Source organism: Phacochoerus africanus, chromosome 6 (assembly GCF_016906955.1).
Source record: "Phacochoerus africanus isolate WHEZ1 chromosome 6, ROS_Pafr_v1, whole genome shotgun sequence".
NCBI classification, from domain to species: domain Eukaryota; kingdom Metazoa; phylum Chordata; class Mammalia; order Artiodactyla; family Suidae; genus Phacochoerus; species Phacochoerus africanus.
In genome coordinates this window covers 98,755,976-98,774,108 of record NC_062549.1, presented here as the reverse complement: position 1 = coordinate 98,774,108, position 18,133 = coordinate 98,755,976, and the positions used below count along the sequence as shown (strand labels likewise).

The following is an 18,133-nucleotide window of genomic DNA, read 5'->3' as shown; positions in this document are numbered from 1 at the left end:
CCAAAAATACAAGAAACAAAAGCAAAAAATCAACAAGTGGAACTACATCAAACCAAAAAGCTTCTGCATAGCAAAGGAAACCATCAATAAAATGAAAAAGCAACATATGGAATGGGAAAAAATATTTGCAAATAGTGTATCTGATAAGTGGTTAACATCCAAAATATACAAGGAACTCCTATAACTCAACAACAAAAACCCAAATAATCCAATTAAAAAATGGGCAAAGGACCTGAACAGACATTTCTCCAAAGAAAACATACACATGACCAAAAAGTACATAAAAAGGTGCTCAACATTACTGATCATCCAGGGAAATACAAGTCAAAACCACAATGAGATAACACCTCATACCTGTTAGGATGGCTATTATCAAAAAAATAAAAGATAACAAATGCTAGCAAGAATGTGAAAAAAAGGGAACCTTTGTACACTGTTGGTGGGAATATAAGCTAGTACAACCACTGCAGAAATAGTATGGAGATTCCTCAAGAAATTAAAAATAGAACTACTATATGATCCAGAAATCCTACTTTTGGGTATATATCCAAAGGAAACAAAACTATTATTTCAAAGAAATATTTGTACTCCATGTTTATTGCAGCATTTTTCACAGTAGTCAAAGTATAGAGATAACCTAAGTGTCCATCAATGGATAAATGGATCAAGGAAAAAAATTAATCAGCCTTAAAAAAAAAGATAGAAATCCTGTCATTTATAACAACATGGATGAATCTGGAGGGCATTATGCCCTGCAGATATTTCACCTGGAGGTGAAATAAACTAGAGAGAAAGATGAACACTGCATGGTATCACTTACATGTAAAAATCTAAAAAAAACACCTGAGCTCCTAGAAACAGAGAGTAGAAAAACAGTTACCTGGGGCTGGGAGGGTTAGAAGGAAATAATAAGTTGGTAAAAGGGCACAAACTTTCAGTTAAATGATGAATAAGCTTTGAGGGTCTAATTATAACATGGTAACTATAGTTGATAACATGGTATTGTTACCTGCTTTTTTTGAAGTGTAGTTGATTTAGAATATTGTGTTAGTTTCAGGTATACAGCAAAGTGATTCAGTTATAGATGGATAGCTACAGCTATACAGATAAATAGATATAGATATATATTCACTTTTCCCCAATTTTCTTCCATTACAGGTTATTACAAGATATTGAATATAGGTCCCTATGCTATACAGTAAATCCTTATTGTTTATTTTATATATGGTAGTGTACTGATAACACTGTTACTACGTTCGAAATTTGCTAAGAAAGTAGAATTTAAATGTTCTCTCATACACACCAAAGGTAAATATATATTAGGTGATGGATGTGTTAATTAACATGATGTGGGTAGAGTTCCCATGAGGCAGAGTGGGTTAAGGTTCTGGTGTTACTGCAGTGGCTTGGGTTGCTGCTGTGGCATGGGTTTGATCCCTGGCCCAGGAACTTCCACATGCCATGGGCATCATCAAAAAGAAAATAAACAGGAATTCCCATCGTGGCGCAGTGGTTAACAAATCCGACTAGAAACCATGAGGTTGCGGGTTCGGTCCCTGCCCTTGCTCAGTGGGTTAAGGATCTGGCATTGCCGTGAGCTGTGGTGTAGGTCACAGATGCAGCTCGGATCCCACGTTGCTGTGGCTGTGGCGTAGGCCAGAGGCTACAGCTCCGATTCCACCCCTAGCCTGGGAACCTCCATATGCCGTGGGAGCAGCCCTAGAAAAGGCAAAAATACAAAAAAAAAAGAAAAGAAAACAAACAAACAAAAACATGATGGGGAGAAATCATCACAATGTACACATATATCTAATCATAATATTATATACTTTAAATATCTTACAACTTTGTCGATTATACCTAAATAAAGCTGGGGAAAAAAAAAAACCACCCAAAACAAAACCAAACAAACCTCAGCAGACTCCAGGGAAGGGGAATAATCTGATTTCTAGACTTACCACATCATTTGATTCAACTCTTCAATTTTCAAGCAGAAATATCACAAGATATATAAAGAAACAGTTCAGTTTGCCCATTCAAAGGAAAAAAAAAAAAAGAAAAGAAATTGTCCCAGAAAGACCATATGGCAGACCAAGTAGACAAAGACTTTAAAACACTATCTTAAAGATTTCCGAAGAACTAAAAGAGGATGTGGAAAAAAATCAGGAAAATGATGTATGAACAAAATGAAAATATTAGTAATGAGGTAGAAAACCTAAAAAGAAACCAAAATAGAACTCTAGAGCTGAAAGTATAATAACTGAAATAAAAAATTTGCTAGAGGGTTTCAAAGGCAGATTTGGGCAGGCAGAAGAAATAACAAACTTAGAGATAGGACAAACTGCAAATTATTGACTCTGAGGAACAGAAAGAAAAAGGACTGAAGAATAATGAACAGAGCCCAGGGAACTGTGGGATATCAACAAAAATGAACCAACATACACACTTTGGGCCTCCCAGAAGAAAGAGCAAAAGGGACAGAGGTTGTTTGAAGAAATAATGGCCAAAAACATCCCAAGTTTGATGAAAGATATGAATATAAACATCCAGGAGTTCCTGTCGTGGCACAGTGGTTAATGAATCTGACTAGGAACCATGAGGTTGCGGGTTCGATCCCTGCCCTTGCTCAGTGGGTTAACGATCCGGCGTTGCCGTGATTTGTGGTGTAGGTCGCAGACGCGGCTCAGATCCTGCGTTGCTGTGGCTCTGGCGTAGGCTGGCAGCTATAGCTCCAATTTGACCCCTAGCCTAGGAACCTCCATATGCCACGGGAGCGGCCCAAGAAATGGCAAAAAGACAAAAAAAAAATCCAAAATCTCAATGAAGTCCAAACAAGATGACCTCAAAGAGGTACACACCGAGTCACATTAAAACCAAACTGTTGATGAGTTTCCTGGTAGCTCACTGCATTAAAGATTCAGTGTTGTCACTGCTATGGCTTGGGTTGCTGTAGTGGCGTGGGTTTGATCCCTGGCCCAGGAACTTCCACATGCCATGGATGTGGCCAAAAAAGAAACTGGGAGTTCCTGGTTTGGTGCAGTAGGTTAAGAATCTGGCATTGCTACAGTTGTGGCTAGGTTGCAGCTGCAGCTTGGATTTGATCCCTGGCTTCAAATACTGAAGGTGTGGCCATTAAAAAAAAAAAAAAAAATCAAACTTTTGAACGTCAAAGACAAAAAGAGATTTTTCTTTTTCTTTTTAAGGCTGTACCTGTGGCATATGGAAGTTCCAGGGCTAGTGGCTGAATGGAATCCATAGCTGCTGGCCTATGCCACAGCCACAGCAATGTTGAATCCAAGCTGAATCTGTGACCCTAAGCAATGCCAGATCCTTAACTCACTTAGCAAGGCCAGGAATTGAACACGGATCTTCATGTACACTGTTGGGTTATCAGCCTGCTGAGCCACAGTGGAAACTCCCAGAGAGAATCTTAAAAGCAGCATAAAAGAGGCCACTTGTCACATAAAAAGGATCCTCAACAAGATTATCAAGATTTTTTTTTTTTTTTTTGTCTTTTTGCCATTTCTTGGGCCACTCCCACAGCATATGGAGCTTCCCAGGCTCGGGGGTCAAATCGGAGCTCCAGCGCCACAGCAATGCAGGATCCGAGCCGCATCTGCGGCCTACACCACAGCTCATGGCAACACTGGATCGTAACCCACTGAGCAAGGGCAGGGATCAAACCTGCAACCTCATGGTTCCTAGTCGGATTCGTTAACCACTGCGCCATGACGGGAACTCCTATCAACAGGTTTCTCATCAGAAACTTTGGAGGCCAGAAAGCAATGGGCTGATATATTCAAAGTGCTAGAAGAAAAAAAAACCAAACCTGTCAACCAAGAATCCTATATGTGGCAAAAACTATACCTCTCAGAGAGAAGGAGAAATTAAGACATTCCCAGATAAACAAAAGCTTGGGGAGTCCCTTACCACTCGCCTACCCTGCAAGAAATGCTAAAGGGAGTTCTACCAATTGAACTTAAAGAAGACTGGTCAGTAACCCAAAGCAGTATGAAGAAATAAAGATGTCAGTAAATGTAAACACATGGGGAATTACAAAGGCCAGTATTATAGTTAAACTGGTTTGTAATTCCACTTTTTGTTTTCTACATGATTTGAGACTAATACACTTGAAAACATTTGTCTAAAAGCTAGTATTAGTATAACTTTGGTTTGTTGTTCTACATTGTTTTGTACATAATTTAAGAGACTAATGCATTATAATTAGTTTACATTTGGATACAAAATGTATAAAGATGTTATTTTGTAAAATAACTAAAAGGGTTGGGATGGAGCTGTACAGAAGCCTAATTTTACTATGTAATTCAAGTTAAGTTGGTATAAAGTGTTATAACTTTAGGATGTTAAATGTAACCCCCAAGGTAACAACAAAGAAAATAGGACTTCCCACTACCACAGCAGGTTAAGGATCTGGCATTGTCTCTTTGGAGGCATGGGTTTGATCCCCAGCCTGGTGCAGTGGGTTTAGCATCTGGTGTGTCGTAGTTTGAAGCTGTGGCTCAGATTCAACCCCTGGTCCAGGAACTTCTATACACTGAAAATATGGCAATAAAAAAAAAAAGGAAAAAAGAAAATAGTCATAGACTATACAGAAAAGGAGATGAGATGATAATTAAACATTTTAGCATATCAAATCAACTAAACACAAAAGTAGAGAGTACTGCAGAAAATGAGGGACAAAAAAAACCTTTTAACACATAGAAAATAGCAAAATGATGGAAATACCCATTTCTCTGTAAATGCTTTAAATGTAAATGGATTATACTCTCCAATGAAAAGACAGATTGGCAGAATAGACTTAAAAATATATTCAAACTATATGCTATCTATAAGAGAAAGCACCCTTTGAATCCAAAGACACAAATGGATTTAAAGCTAAAGGATGAAAAAAAAAGATACTCCATGGAAATAGTAACCAAAAGCAAGCAGGAGTGGTTTTACTAATATTAGAAAAGATAGATTTTAAATCAAATAAGATTACAAGAGACAAAGAAAGACACTGCATATTAATAAAAAGTTAAACACGGCAAGAAGATATAACAATTTAGCCTTAAAAGGAAGGAAATTCTGACATGTTATAACACGAATGAACCTTGAGGACATTGTGCAAAGCAAAGTAAGTTGATCACAGATTTGTGACAAATATTATATGATTTCACTTATATAAGGTACCTTCCTACAGTAGTCAAAATCACAGAAAGTAGAATGGTGGTTGCCAGTGGCTGGAGAGAGGGGGGAGTGGGGAGCTATTATTTAATGAGTATAGAGTTTCAGTTTGGTAAGATGAAAAGAGTTCTGGAGAGGGACAGTAGTGATAGTTGCATAACAATATGAATGTATTAAGTACTTAATACCAATGAACAGTACACTCAAATGCTTAGAGTGATAAATATTCTGATATGTTAATTTACCATAATAAAAAATCAGAAGAAAAAAAAGATAAATAGAATTGGAATGACGTGTTGCCTGGAGAGAGAGAAGGGTAGATAGATAAGGTGTGGCATGAATGGCAGGAAAACACTGTCTTGCCCTCTGGGAGGTTGCGGATGAGCCTTAAAAGTTGATAATATATACATTCATTAAATGGAATCCTATGAAGCCATTAAAAACAATAGGGTATATTTTTTATTTATTGACATGAAAGATGTTCACATTATACTAAATAGAAAAAGAAGGCTATAGAATAACTTGTTTCATGTGATAAACTTTTTTGGAAATTTTGCATCTGTGTGTGTGTATATATATGTATAGAAAAAAGTCTTTAGGATATACGCATGTCAAAATTTAATAGCAGTTATCTTTCAGTGGTGATATTATGAGTGATTGTTATTTTCTTTGATTATAATCATTGTTATGATTTAGAAACGTCAAATTATATCCACCCCCATCCCAATTCATATGTTGAAGCCCTAACCTCTAGTACCTCAGAATGTGACTATACTTGGATATAGGGCCTTTTATTATTATTATATTTAACTTACTTATTTTTTATGGCTGCACCTGTGGCATATGGAAGTTACCTAGCTAGGGGTCAAATCAGAGCTGCAGCTGCTGGCCTACACCACAGCCACAGCAAGGCCAGATTTGAGCCACATCTGCAACCTACACTTCAGCTCACAGCAACGCTGGATCCTTTAACCCACTGAGTGAGGCCAGGGATAGAACCCATATCCTCATAGATATTAGTCTGGTTCTTAACTCCACTGAGCCAGGGAACTCTTAAAGGGTCTTTTAAAGAGGTGATTAAATTAAAATGGGGCTAAGGTGGGCCCTAATCCAGTCTCACTGGTATTCTTACAAGAGGAGGAAATTTGGACAACACAGAGGCAGAGGGAAAACCATGTAAAGACACAGTGAGAGGATTGTCATCTGCTTCAGGGAAAGAGGCCTCAGAAGAAACTAATCTTGGACCTCTAGCATCCAGAACTGAGAGACAATAAATTTCTTTTGTTTAAGCCACTTGGTCTGTGATATTATTTTATGGCAGCCATAGCTAGCTTAATACAATCAAATTCCTACAGAAAAATCTAGAAAAGACTTGTTTACTCATTTGATTTTTAAGCTTTAAAATTCAAGGAAAAAGAAACCCCAATACCTACTCATATTTATCTCTTTTTAATATAATAGTCCCCTCCACCTTCTATAAGGAGGATATGTGATTTTTGTGTGTGTGTGTGGAAAGATTTTATTTTTATTTATTTATTTTTTATTTAATGCTTTTTATTTTTTTCTATTATAGCTGGTTTACAGTGTTCTGTCAATTTTCTACTATACAGCAAGGTGACCCAGTCAGATATATACATAAACATTTCTTTCTCACATTATCATGCTCCATCATAAGTGACTAGATATAGTTCCCAGTGTTATAAAGCAGGATCTCATTGCTAATCCATTCCAAAGGCAATAGTTTGCATCTATTAACTCCAAATTCCCAGTCCATCCCACTCCCTCCTCCTCCCCTTTGGCAACCACAAGTCTGTTCTCCATGTCCATGATTTCCTTTTCTGTGGAAAGGTTCACTTGTGCTATATATTAGATTCCAGATATAAGTGATACCATGTGGTATTTGTCCTTCTCTTTCTGACTTACTTCACTTAGTATGAGAGTCTCTAGTTTCATTCATGTTGCTGCAAATGGCATTATTATTATTATTATTATTATTATTTTTGGTCTTTTTGCTATTTCTTTGGGTTGCTCCCACAGCATATGGAGCTTCCCAGGCTAGGGGTCCAATCGGAGCTGTAGCCCCCAGCCTACACCAGAGCCACAGCAGTGCGGGATCCAAGCCGCGTCTGCAACCCACGCCCCAGCTCACGGCAAGGCTGGATCGTTAACCCACTGAGCAAGGGCAAGGACCGAACCCGCAACCTCATGGTTCCTAGTCGGATTCGTTAACCACTGCGCCACGATGGGAACTCCAATACTACATCTTCTTAATCCACTCATTGGTGGATATGTGATATTGATTATAACCTACAGCTGTCAGAGTGAACTGAGAAAAATATAATGCCTATTTGTTTATGCACCAGGCTCTCTGAAATTAGGGTTATAACAAATTAAATATTACTTACTGCCTTTTAAAATATTTTTCAGGAGTTCCCGTCATGGTGCAGTGGTTAACAAATCTGACTAGGAACCATGAGGTTGCGGGTTCGATCCCTGCCCTTGCTCAGTGGGTTAAGGATCCAGCGTTGCCGTGAGCTGTGGTGTAGGTCACAGACGTGGCTCGGATCCTGCGTTGCTGTGGCTCTGGCGTAGGCTGGCAGCTACAGCTCCGATTTGACCCCCTAGCCTGGGAACCTCCATATGCCGCAGGAACGGCCCAAGAAATAGCAAAAAAAAAAGACCCCCCCAAAAAAATTTTTTTTTCATTTTGCAAATCAGGTTATTTAACCTTTTAACTTACTTGGGCTTACTGACCTCATGACCAGAATATCTTGTTTGAAGGAAGAGAGAAGAGAAAAAAAAATGTATAAAACTTTCTTATTTCCCTATTTTTTATAATAGGATGAAAAATAACTAACAAAATCAAATCCTTTAGAATTGCTTAGGCAGTTTCCCATTGTGGCTCAGTGGGTTAAGAACCTGATTAATACCCATGAGGATGTGGGTTTGATCCTTGACCTCTTTCAGTGGGTTAAGGATCTAGTGATGCTACAAGCTATGGTGTAGGTCACAGACATGGCTCAGATCTGGTGTTGCTGTGGCTGTGGCGTAGGTCAGCAGCTGCAGCTCCAATTCAACCCTTAGCCTGGAAACTCCCATATGCCACAGGTACAGACCTGAAAAGAAAAAAAACTGCTTACAGTGGTACTTTCCCCTCATTCTGACATTATTGAGGTCATCTTACAATTTTTATGGGATCCCCAAATCTTCAGAAGCAAGCTTTGCTAGGGTATTGAACATTACAATAAGAAAGTCATGGAAAAGACTTGAAAATTTAACTTGGTCAAATATTACTGCAGAACATAATAATCTTTTACCTTAATAGGAGACATAGGTTAAATTCCATATGAAGCTATTTTAGGAGATGAAAGTCTTGGGGTAATACCAAACAGTTTAACAATCCTCAACAATTTTCTTTGTTCAGCAAGAAATATAGAAAAATATGTGATATCTGTTTTGCAAGCATGTCCTTTTGTAAATCTCAGGGTCAGTTTGAAAATAAATTCCACAATTTGTTGGTCAAGTTAATTTTCACTCCCATAAAGGGAGGATAATATTTGCCTTGCAGGATCAAGCAAGAGAAAGTGCAAAATGTTTTGAAAACCCTATCTTACACTAATAAAGTATGAAGAAGGAGGCAAAAGAGATGAAATGGCCCACATGAAGTTTACGAGCTCAGTGGTCACGGTCAAAAGTCTGAATTTAAGTGGGTGATTTTGTCTTAATATCAACATCAAATATTTTAGAATAAGTGTGTGCATTTGGGGGTTGGGGGAGTATCAAGAGAGGCAGGGTCGCAACAAAATAGCTTAAACTATATTTTCCTATTGTTAAAACAGGACTTTGGTCTCGTAGTTCATTTCCTTTTGTACCAATAGTAAATAATTCTTTGGAGTTATATGATTGGATATAATTTTTTAAAAAGCAAAAAAGTTCTTTTTTTTTTCTGTTTATAACAGGCTAATATAAATCACAAAACCTGACAAACGAGTCCTTCTGATTCACTTGCCCTATTCACAACAGCAATATCTAATGACAAGAGATTTACTGTTCATTTTGTGCAATCAGGAAAGTAAAAGACCAGGTTGTGACCTAAATTACATATGAGACTTAATCTTTGGACTTTAATAAAACATTTTAGGACTGAGTAACTTTCAAAGAGGAACAGTTTTCTCCATCTACAGCCATTCATTGACAAAGTATGTACTGACTTATCATCACTAATTTTTTTAAACTTATTGTTCACTGAGACTTTTTTTTTACCAGCTTTAAAAAAGTTTTGCACTTCCTCTCTCCTATTGCTAATAGTTTACAATGAGTAAATTAAAATTGATAAAGGATCACTAGTAAGATTGAAAAAGCTTAGCATTAACATATTTTATAATTATAATTTAAATGTACCACTTTTCTTTATGTATGAATAGAGACATTGTTTGAAAGAACATAACTAATAAGCACAAGAATATTGTTAGCAGCATTATTCACAATGGACTCCTGAATGTCCATTAACTGGTAGAATGAATGGTCCTATATTGATATAATGAAATACTATATAACTCAATGAACTGAATTAAACGATATGCAATAACATGGATGAATTTCAAACATCCTGAACAAAAGAAAACGTGATAGCATTAACCCAAAAAGCACAGGGTTTTGTTCGTTTTTTTCTGGTTTGCTTTTTAGGGCCACACCCACAGCACATGGAAGTTCCCAGGCTAGGGGTCTAATTGGACCTAAGCTGCTGGCCTACACCACAGCCACAGCAACACAGGATCCGAGCCACATCTGAGACCTACACCACAGTTCACAGCAATGCTGGATCACCAAACTACTGAGCAAAGCCAGGGATCAAACGGGCATCCTCAGGGATACTAGTTGGGTTCATTTCTGCTGTGCCACAATGGGAACTCCATGCAGTTTAAAAAGAGGGAAAACTAAAACAGATTGTTTGGGGATATATACATGTGTTAAAACTACAGGGAGTTAGGGCAGCATGTGATTAGGGAAGGGCTCAAGATGATGCCTCTAGGATGCTGGCAGTGTTCCACTGATGGTGGTTACATGAGTGTTTGCTTAAAAATTACTTGTTAACCTTTACATGTGTGTTTTACACACTTTTTGGATATGCTTTTTGAAAAGTTAAACAATAAAACACACAACTGGATGTCAAGCTCTGGTACTTAAGTTTCAAAACATCCGAGTTCATTTAAAGGAGATGAGATGCTTTCAAATATCTGAGGTTGCTCCAGTTGAAAATCACCGAAATTATTACAAACATCCAGCTGATGTTCTTTTTTCTTAGAAACTGTCTCTCTTCATATACTAACTTTTGGTCATCTTCAGAATCTAGGTTAAGATTTATCATCTCCCAGAAGTCTTTCCTATGATCTCTTCTTCTTCCCTCTCCTACCTATTTCTTTCCACCACCCATCCAAGTTAGGTGTCCTTCCTCTTTGCTCCCTCAGTACTCAGAACATCGTTATGCATATATCACACTGTAGTACACTGGTCTGCTGACTTTCCTGACCCTCCTCCTAACTTCTCTAGCCACTCCCAGGCCACTAGACTGTAAATAATCTCAAAAGCAGGGACTATTGTTTTTGCTCTCTTTCAATATTTAGCACTTGACATATATGAGACATTCAATAAATTTTTGGTGACTAAACGAATGAATGAAAATATATTTCCCTACTACCAATGAACAATACTTGTCAATCTTTACTCCTGTGACATGAGAAATATGGTGAAAAGTTTTTAGGTCATGATGCATAGTAAGTACTCAATAAATGGCATTATTAAGAGAAAGCTTTGCAAGGAAGGGAAGAGGGTTAAAAAAATGCTATCCAAGTTTAAAAGATTGTGGCTAAAAGTCAAAAGCATTAGTATGTTCACCCCTCTTACTGGTAACTTAATTATAAAGATTTTCATAAGGGAAAAGTTTTAAATATATTAGCAATTTAATTAAAGCATTAACTGTCCATGGGTCAATGCTAACATTCACATCAAAACTCTTAATGAAGGCAGTAATGAAAAATAAACAGGATCTTGATTTCAACAGGAAATAAATCTATTTTATTTTGGTCAGGCTGATGCTCAAATTTAATCTTCTCAGTTGAGGGCAGTATTATTGAACTGAGGTAACACCTAATTTTAAATGTACATGAAAGGTTTAGACTCTTCAATATATATTTAAATTCTTGATTATTTTCACAAGACAATGAATCTTAATATTTTTAAACCGGTCTGTGGCAGCTACTTCTCAGAAGAATCTTAAGAAAGGATGATAGTAATATTTCACAAGCAATTTGACTATATGACCTGTCATTCCTTTCTAGGGCTACAATTCTTTTTTTTTTTTTTTTGTGCTTTTTTTAGGCCCCACCCATGGCTTGTAGAGGTTCCCAGGCTAGGGGCCTAACTGGAGCTACAGCTGCCAGCCTACACCACAGCCACAGCAGTGCAGGATCTGAGCCTTGTCTGTGACCTATACCACAGCTCACAGCAACGCTGGATCCTTAACCTGCTGAGCAAGGCCAGGGCTCTAAACCGCAACCTCATGGTTCCTAGTCAGATTTGTTTCTGCTGCACCACAATGGGAACTCCCTAGGCCTACAGTTCTTGAAATATTAGTCTCTTTATGATATTTTTTTCTTACAGATTTTTAAAAAAACATGTAATTTAAAAATATCATAGCATTGGGTTCTACACAGAAAATTTTATGGAAATCTTCAGCAAAAGTTAACTTGGGACTTTGGGATGCAAAGCATAACATTTAGGAATTTTTCTGACCTGTTACCAACCTTAAATCATGTAAAAATAAGAAATTATTATATATATATATGTGTGTGTGTGTGTGTGTGTGTATGTATATACACACCAAAACATATACTCATAAAGAACAAGCAAAAATACAATATTCTTCAAATTTGACGCAAAAATGAAATGGAAGTTGCTGTTTTCATTGGACTGATCATCATTTACTTAAAGGAAAGAGTCACCTGGCACTCAAATCATTCCTACTCTGGTCTGACTCTAATTTGTTAATTTTGAATTTCATTGTTTTCAGTGGCCACCATCTACTTCAGTCATACTGGTATTCAGTTATCTCCTAAATTCATCAAGCTCATGATACCTTTGCTCGCTCATCTGGCTCATCTGGAATGTTCCCTTTTCTCCACTGATGTTAATCCTACCCATTTTTTTTCCTTTTTCAGCCACACCTGAGGCATATGGAAGTTCCCCGGCCAAGGATCAAATCCGAGCAGTAGCTGTGACCTATGCCACAGTTTCAGCAACACAGCAGGAACTCCAATCCTACCCATTAAAGGCCCAGCTGGTTTCACTACCTTCCATATGGATATCCATATTCCATAATATTCCATATTCCATAATATTCCATATTATTCCAACCCATGATGATCTCTCCTCCCTTGAAATTCTTCTACTCTTACTGTTCTAACTTGGAAAAATTTGTTTGTTTGTCTTTTTGGGGCTGCACCCATGGCACATGGAGGTTCCCAGGCTAGGGGTTGAAGTAGAGCTGTAGCTGCTGGCCTATGCCACAGGCACAGCAACGCTAGATCCCAGCGGTGTCTGCGACCTACATTACAGCTCATGGCAATGCTGGATTCTTAACCCACTGAGTGAGGCCAGAGATTGAACCTGCATTCTCATGGAGGCTAGTCAGATTCGTTTCCGCTGAGCCACAACAGGAACTCCAAACTTGCTGTTTTTTAACTGTTGTTTACGTCTTTAAAAATCATTTGAATTGTGAACTATAATACACACACAGAAGAAAACACAAAAGCAAAAGTCTCAATGAATTATTCCTAAGTGAATATCCACGGAACTTCCCCCACGGAGAGAAGAGAAAACTGTCAGCATTCAGAAAGCCCTCTCATGCTCTTTTCTAATCACTAATACTTCCCTCCTCCTCTCCTACCCTCACAAACAGGTAACCACTATCTGAACAATTATGGTAATCCTCTTCTTGCTTTCTTCATAGTTTTATCACTTAAATATACAACCTCAAATGCCATAGTTTAGCTTTTTTAATTTCATATACACATAATCATACAGTATGTATTATTTTGTGTCTGGCTTCCTTTACTGAATATTACAGGAGAATCATACACATTTTGAAATAATGCTCATTTTCATTCTATGTAGAGAACATATTTATACTCGTTTATATAAAGGGAGACTCTTTTTTTTTTTTTTTTGGCTGCTCCATGGCATATGGAGTTCCCTGGCCAGGGACTGAATCTGAGCCAGAGTTGCAAGATATACCACAGTTGCAGCAACGTCAGTTCCCCAATCCACTGCCCCAGGCCCAGGGATTGAACTCACATCCATGCCGATGCAGAGACACTGCAGATCCCATTGCAACACAGTGGGGGGAACTCCAAGACGACTCATTTTTATTCCTTCTGCTGTTTATGGAGCTTTAGATTACTTAACTTTTAAAAACATGTATCTCTTATTTCCCCAGCTAGAATGCATGTTTCTTGAAGGCCAGGACCATATATTATACTATTTTATTTTATTATTTATTTATTTATTTTTGTCTTTTTTTGGTCTTTTCTAGGGCCACACCGGCAGCGGCATATGGAGGTTCCCAGGCTGGGGGTCTAATTGGAGCTGTAGCTTCGGGCCTAGGCCATAGCCACAGCAACGTGAGATGTGAGCCTCGACCTACACCACAGCTCACGTCAGATCCTTGACCCACTGAGTGAGTCCAGGGATGGAACCCGAAACCTCATGGTTCCTAGTTGTCAACCACTGAACCACAACGGGAACTCCAGTTATACTATTTTGTAGTTGTATAATGCTAAGCACATAATGAGCGCCCCAATCACATTAAATATTGATTAACTAAATCAACAAGTAGTTTGGGAGATAAGAAAGTAAGATGAGCTGGAAATCAATGTAATATTTTTAGAGATAGTTATGTAACTGACATTTTGGAATAGCTATTAGTACTTTAATAAATCAGAAGATTTGACCTCTCCTATTTATGCATGTCTGAGGATTTATCTTTTCTCATTTTTCCTGAGCCAAATGAAAGTTAACAAAATTTATCAACTATCTCCAAAAACAAAATTAGAACAATTCAAAAAGTGCTTATTATCTGCCCAGTATCTCACTAAAAGTTGAGTACCCACTATGGTCATAGCCCTAAATAAGCTTCATTTTTTAATCCTATATCTTTATATTAACTAGTATAAATTTAGAAATACACAAAGACAAGTCCAAAGACAATTTCTCTTTGAATAAAAGCAAAAATTCTAGTCTCTAGATTCAGCAGGAAATGGTTCTTATTCAAAATTAAAACAAACCAAACAGCTCTTTAGTTCTAACATGCTCTTCTTTTATAGTCAGTGGGTGTTTCCTAGGCACTGTGTAAACATCTCAAAATAATATTTATACCACCTAATCTTCAGACCTACCCTGATATTCTCTGAGATAGTCAATTTTGCTTTTTCATTTATCTGAGTTTGATAAAAGTGAGCCTCACCAACTTTCCCAGCAAACAGGAAAATACACTTCCGGGCAAGATTTTCTGATATATTTGTGTCTTGGCCAAGTACATGTGGGCCTGTCTCCAATACTAGTTTTAACAACACATAGGCTACAGCAAGTCTTGTAATTTTTCTTCAAATTGGTGATTTGATATGGCAAATAAAGAGAAGGAAAAAGTGAGTGATAAAGAAAATAAAACAAAGTCTAAGAAACAAGGGTATTCTTCTTCCTCTTTTTTTTTTTTTTTTTGTCTTTTTGCCATTTCCTGGGTGGCTCCCACAGCATATGGAGGTTCCCAGGCTAGGGGTCTAATTTGAGCTGTAGCCCTTGATCTACACCACAGCTCATGGCAACGCTAGATCCTTAACCCACTGAGCTAGGACAGGGATTGAACCCACAACCTCATGGTTCCTAGTCGGATTCGTTTCCACTGCGCCACGAAGGGAACACCCATAAAACATTTTCTAATACTTCTCATCAGTTGTTGATATTTAACTTTTAAAGATCCACAGAACAGAATAAGTTATTATATCATAAGAAACCTACTCGTTTATTTTTATAAGACAATTAATCATACACATTCCTTGTCTTTTAATTTAAAAGATTTTTCTCCCCAAAGCTCAAGAAGACTTCAGTGTGTGGTGCTCTTTCTTAGTTTAATAAGAGGTTATTTCACCATCAATCTCACTTGGGAAACTACAACTATAAACAATTGACACTGTGTATAGCTCCTAAAATTATAGGGTAATTTTGTAATTAAATTATACTTCACATAATTATACTTCTGGATTTTACCCTTCAAGTATCAGCCACCCTCCCAGACTCCCCTATCCCCCAGATGGCTGAAACACAATTCTAAGGAAAATTTAGCATAATGAAACTATTTTGTCAGATTACTTCCTAAAAACATTCCAATATTTAAGTCTTTGAGATAGCCTAGCAAACCCAAGTGCATTACCTCTTTATCTTTCAGTCCCAGAAGCAATACTTCTTCCATAAGGGTGAGGCGGATATCCTTAGAGTCTCCAGAGTCCTCATTGTCTTGACTTCTCTCTTGGTTAGTGTCTTCCTCACTTTCCACCTTCTTTTCATTGTTCTTCCCTACTTCACTGCGACGGGCCCGGTGAGTTAAAGTGGTCATTCTCACCTGTTTCTGGGGGTGATGAAAATATATCTATATGTGTGCTTATGTAAATAAACATCTAAATATTCATGTGTGTATATTTAAAATGTATACAGATAATAAATATTTACAAACTTTAATGGAGAAAGAAAGCAGTAATGACCAGAAAATTAGTAACACAATATCTTTTCCAAAGTACAACAGGTTGAACTCTACAGGAGGCACTGACAAGAAATCAAATCAGTAATTTTAAAAATCAGTAGAAATGATCACCTTCTAAGCCAGCTGACTTCTTGGTATAAGCTATAAACCGGGGGAATGTCCATCATTGTGATTCCTCTTTCACATAATGGATTCTCCCCAAGTTAAATAATATGGGGCAGAAAAAATTATGGAGCATTCAGCCCCGAAGAGTATACAATAATTTCTACATATAATTTCTGTATTTCTACATATAATGTACTATTCCATGGTACATTATAAAACATACACAAAAATAGTAAAAAATTTTCAGAAAAACTAAATAGAAATACACGTTCTAATATTTCCTTCCAAGACCATAACTCATTTCATGCACTCACTTTGGAAGAGTGCTAGTCTGGAGAATAACATTCAGAAGATCATGTATGGTAACTCCATATAGCTAGAAAACTTTTGTCTCTATCCCTAGGCTAGTCATCTTGCGAATACACAAACAGCTACCAACAAAAAGTACTGGCAAGAAAATGCTGAAAGATTAGTAAATTCTTTCTCAATTACCAAAAATATGAAAGTACAAGCCTTTTTATACCATGCACTATAGTTGTAAAAATCTAGTCAAGAGTAACTGCATTATCAGCTGTGATAAAGTAGTATACTTCACATAAATCTAAATGCCAATTTTTAAGATGAAATATAATATTTTAAACTAGCAATTATTGAAAAGAATAGCTTTTTCAAGATCAAAAGAATGCATTCAAAAGCCTCTCTGACTGGATCCCATTCTACCTTCTAGCAATCTTCCCCATTATTCCCAATTATGTACTGTTAAACCATTTTTCAAACATGTCCCTTAAATTCCACCTCCGCTCATTCTTACAAGCTAAAGTTCTTTCCCTTTTCCCTTCCTCTCTAAATTCTACCCGTTCTTCAAAGGCCTATTCTTAAGTGAATCTGCTTCTTCATTACCCATATGTCCCATCGCCAGGACAGGTCTCTCCCTCAGCTGTACTTTCATACAATTTTATTTATACTTACTTCCTTTAAAGTATTTATTATAGTCTTTCTTTTGGTATGGCTGTCTCTCAAATGTAAACTTCTTGAGGGCAGGGACATTGTCTTCTTGGGTTTTTATATTCTCCATAGCAACTAGCACAATGTCTTTAACGTTGTAACTGCTCGATAAATATATACTGATTAAAATGAATACTCAGAAAAGCATTTGAACATTTAAAAAGAAATACAAATGAAGTGACTTAAAAGAGATTCTCTGTACAAGGCTATATTTCAAATAACTCTTGGTGGGAGGCGGGAAGAGTGAAAGAGGAAGAGAACCAAGAAACAATTGCTTAAGAGCACTAAACCTATCTGGCATAAGGAACAGGTTTATTTCCTAATCCAATCCAAAAAATTTTAAATCTTTGGGGGAAAAAAAATAAAAAAATTTTTTTGAGGAGTTAATCGCCCCTGGACATTTACTAATTAAAAATCCTATTTGGAAAAAAAAACCAAAAAAACAAAAAACCAACAGCTCCAAAATTAAATAAAAACCTCCCTCACCCCATAAAATAAAAAACTTGGAGGTTTTTTTGGATGTTAGGAAATGTATTCACCCCGTTGCTTACCTGACGTTACTCCTGGGTTACCGCCAAAGGCAGGCTGCAGCTTGAGCTCTATTTTAGGACACCTGTCCCCACCCCCACCCCCCCACCCCCGTCCTAGTAGGTGAAAAACTTCTCAGCCACGCAAAGGGAACAAACTTCCTGATCCTTCGATGCAAAGAAGGAATAACACATCAGCTTCCTCAGGATCACTAGGCAACCTACCTTGGTGTTTCTTCATTAGACCAATCAGAAAGCTCCAAAGCTGAGTTCAGCCAATCAGAGCTTACAAGAGGAGGCTCTCCCCCCCGGCTATTGTGTTGCGATCCAGACAAACACCACCGAAAGGAGGCAGGTTTGGGTTTAACCTGACAGCTGGTCAATCCAATGAAGGAACCTTGGTAGAGAGAGGAAAGAGGGCTGCACTCCCCACCCCCACTAATCCGGCCAATCAAAGCCTTCCGTGAGCTATCACCAGCTGCCCATCTACAAAGGTTTC

At 37.6% G+C, this 18,133-nt stretch overlaps 1 protein-coding gene across 3 annotated transcripts in view; it reads right to left on the bottom strand.

The window, feature by feature from the left end:
- The window catches only part of GOLPH3L (golgi phosphoprotein 3 like), a 36,045-nt gene extending 18,225 nt beyond the window's left edge, over window positions 1-17,820 (bottom strand). Inside the window, exons 1-3 of one of the 3 annotated variants that reach the window (XM_047784737.1) lie at window positions 17,659-17,820; window positions 17,072-17,208; window positions 15,671-15,865 (exon numbers count right to left, since the gene is read on the bottom strand). In XM_047784737.1, coding sequence (XP_047640693.1) covers window positions 15,671-15,865; window positions 17,072-17,149 — 273 coding nt within the window. In that variant the 5' untranslated portion in view covers window positions 17,150-17,208; window positions 17,659-17,820. The remainder of the gene's footprint in view (window positions 1-15,670; window positions 15,866-17,071; window positions 17,209-17,658) is intronic. The other 2 variants (XM_047784734.1, XM_047784736.1) reach the window with 2 other exon arrangements.
- Window positions 17,821-18,133: the final 313 nt, after the last annotated feature.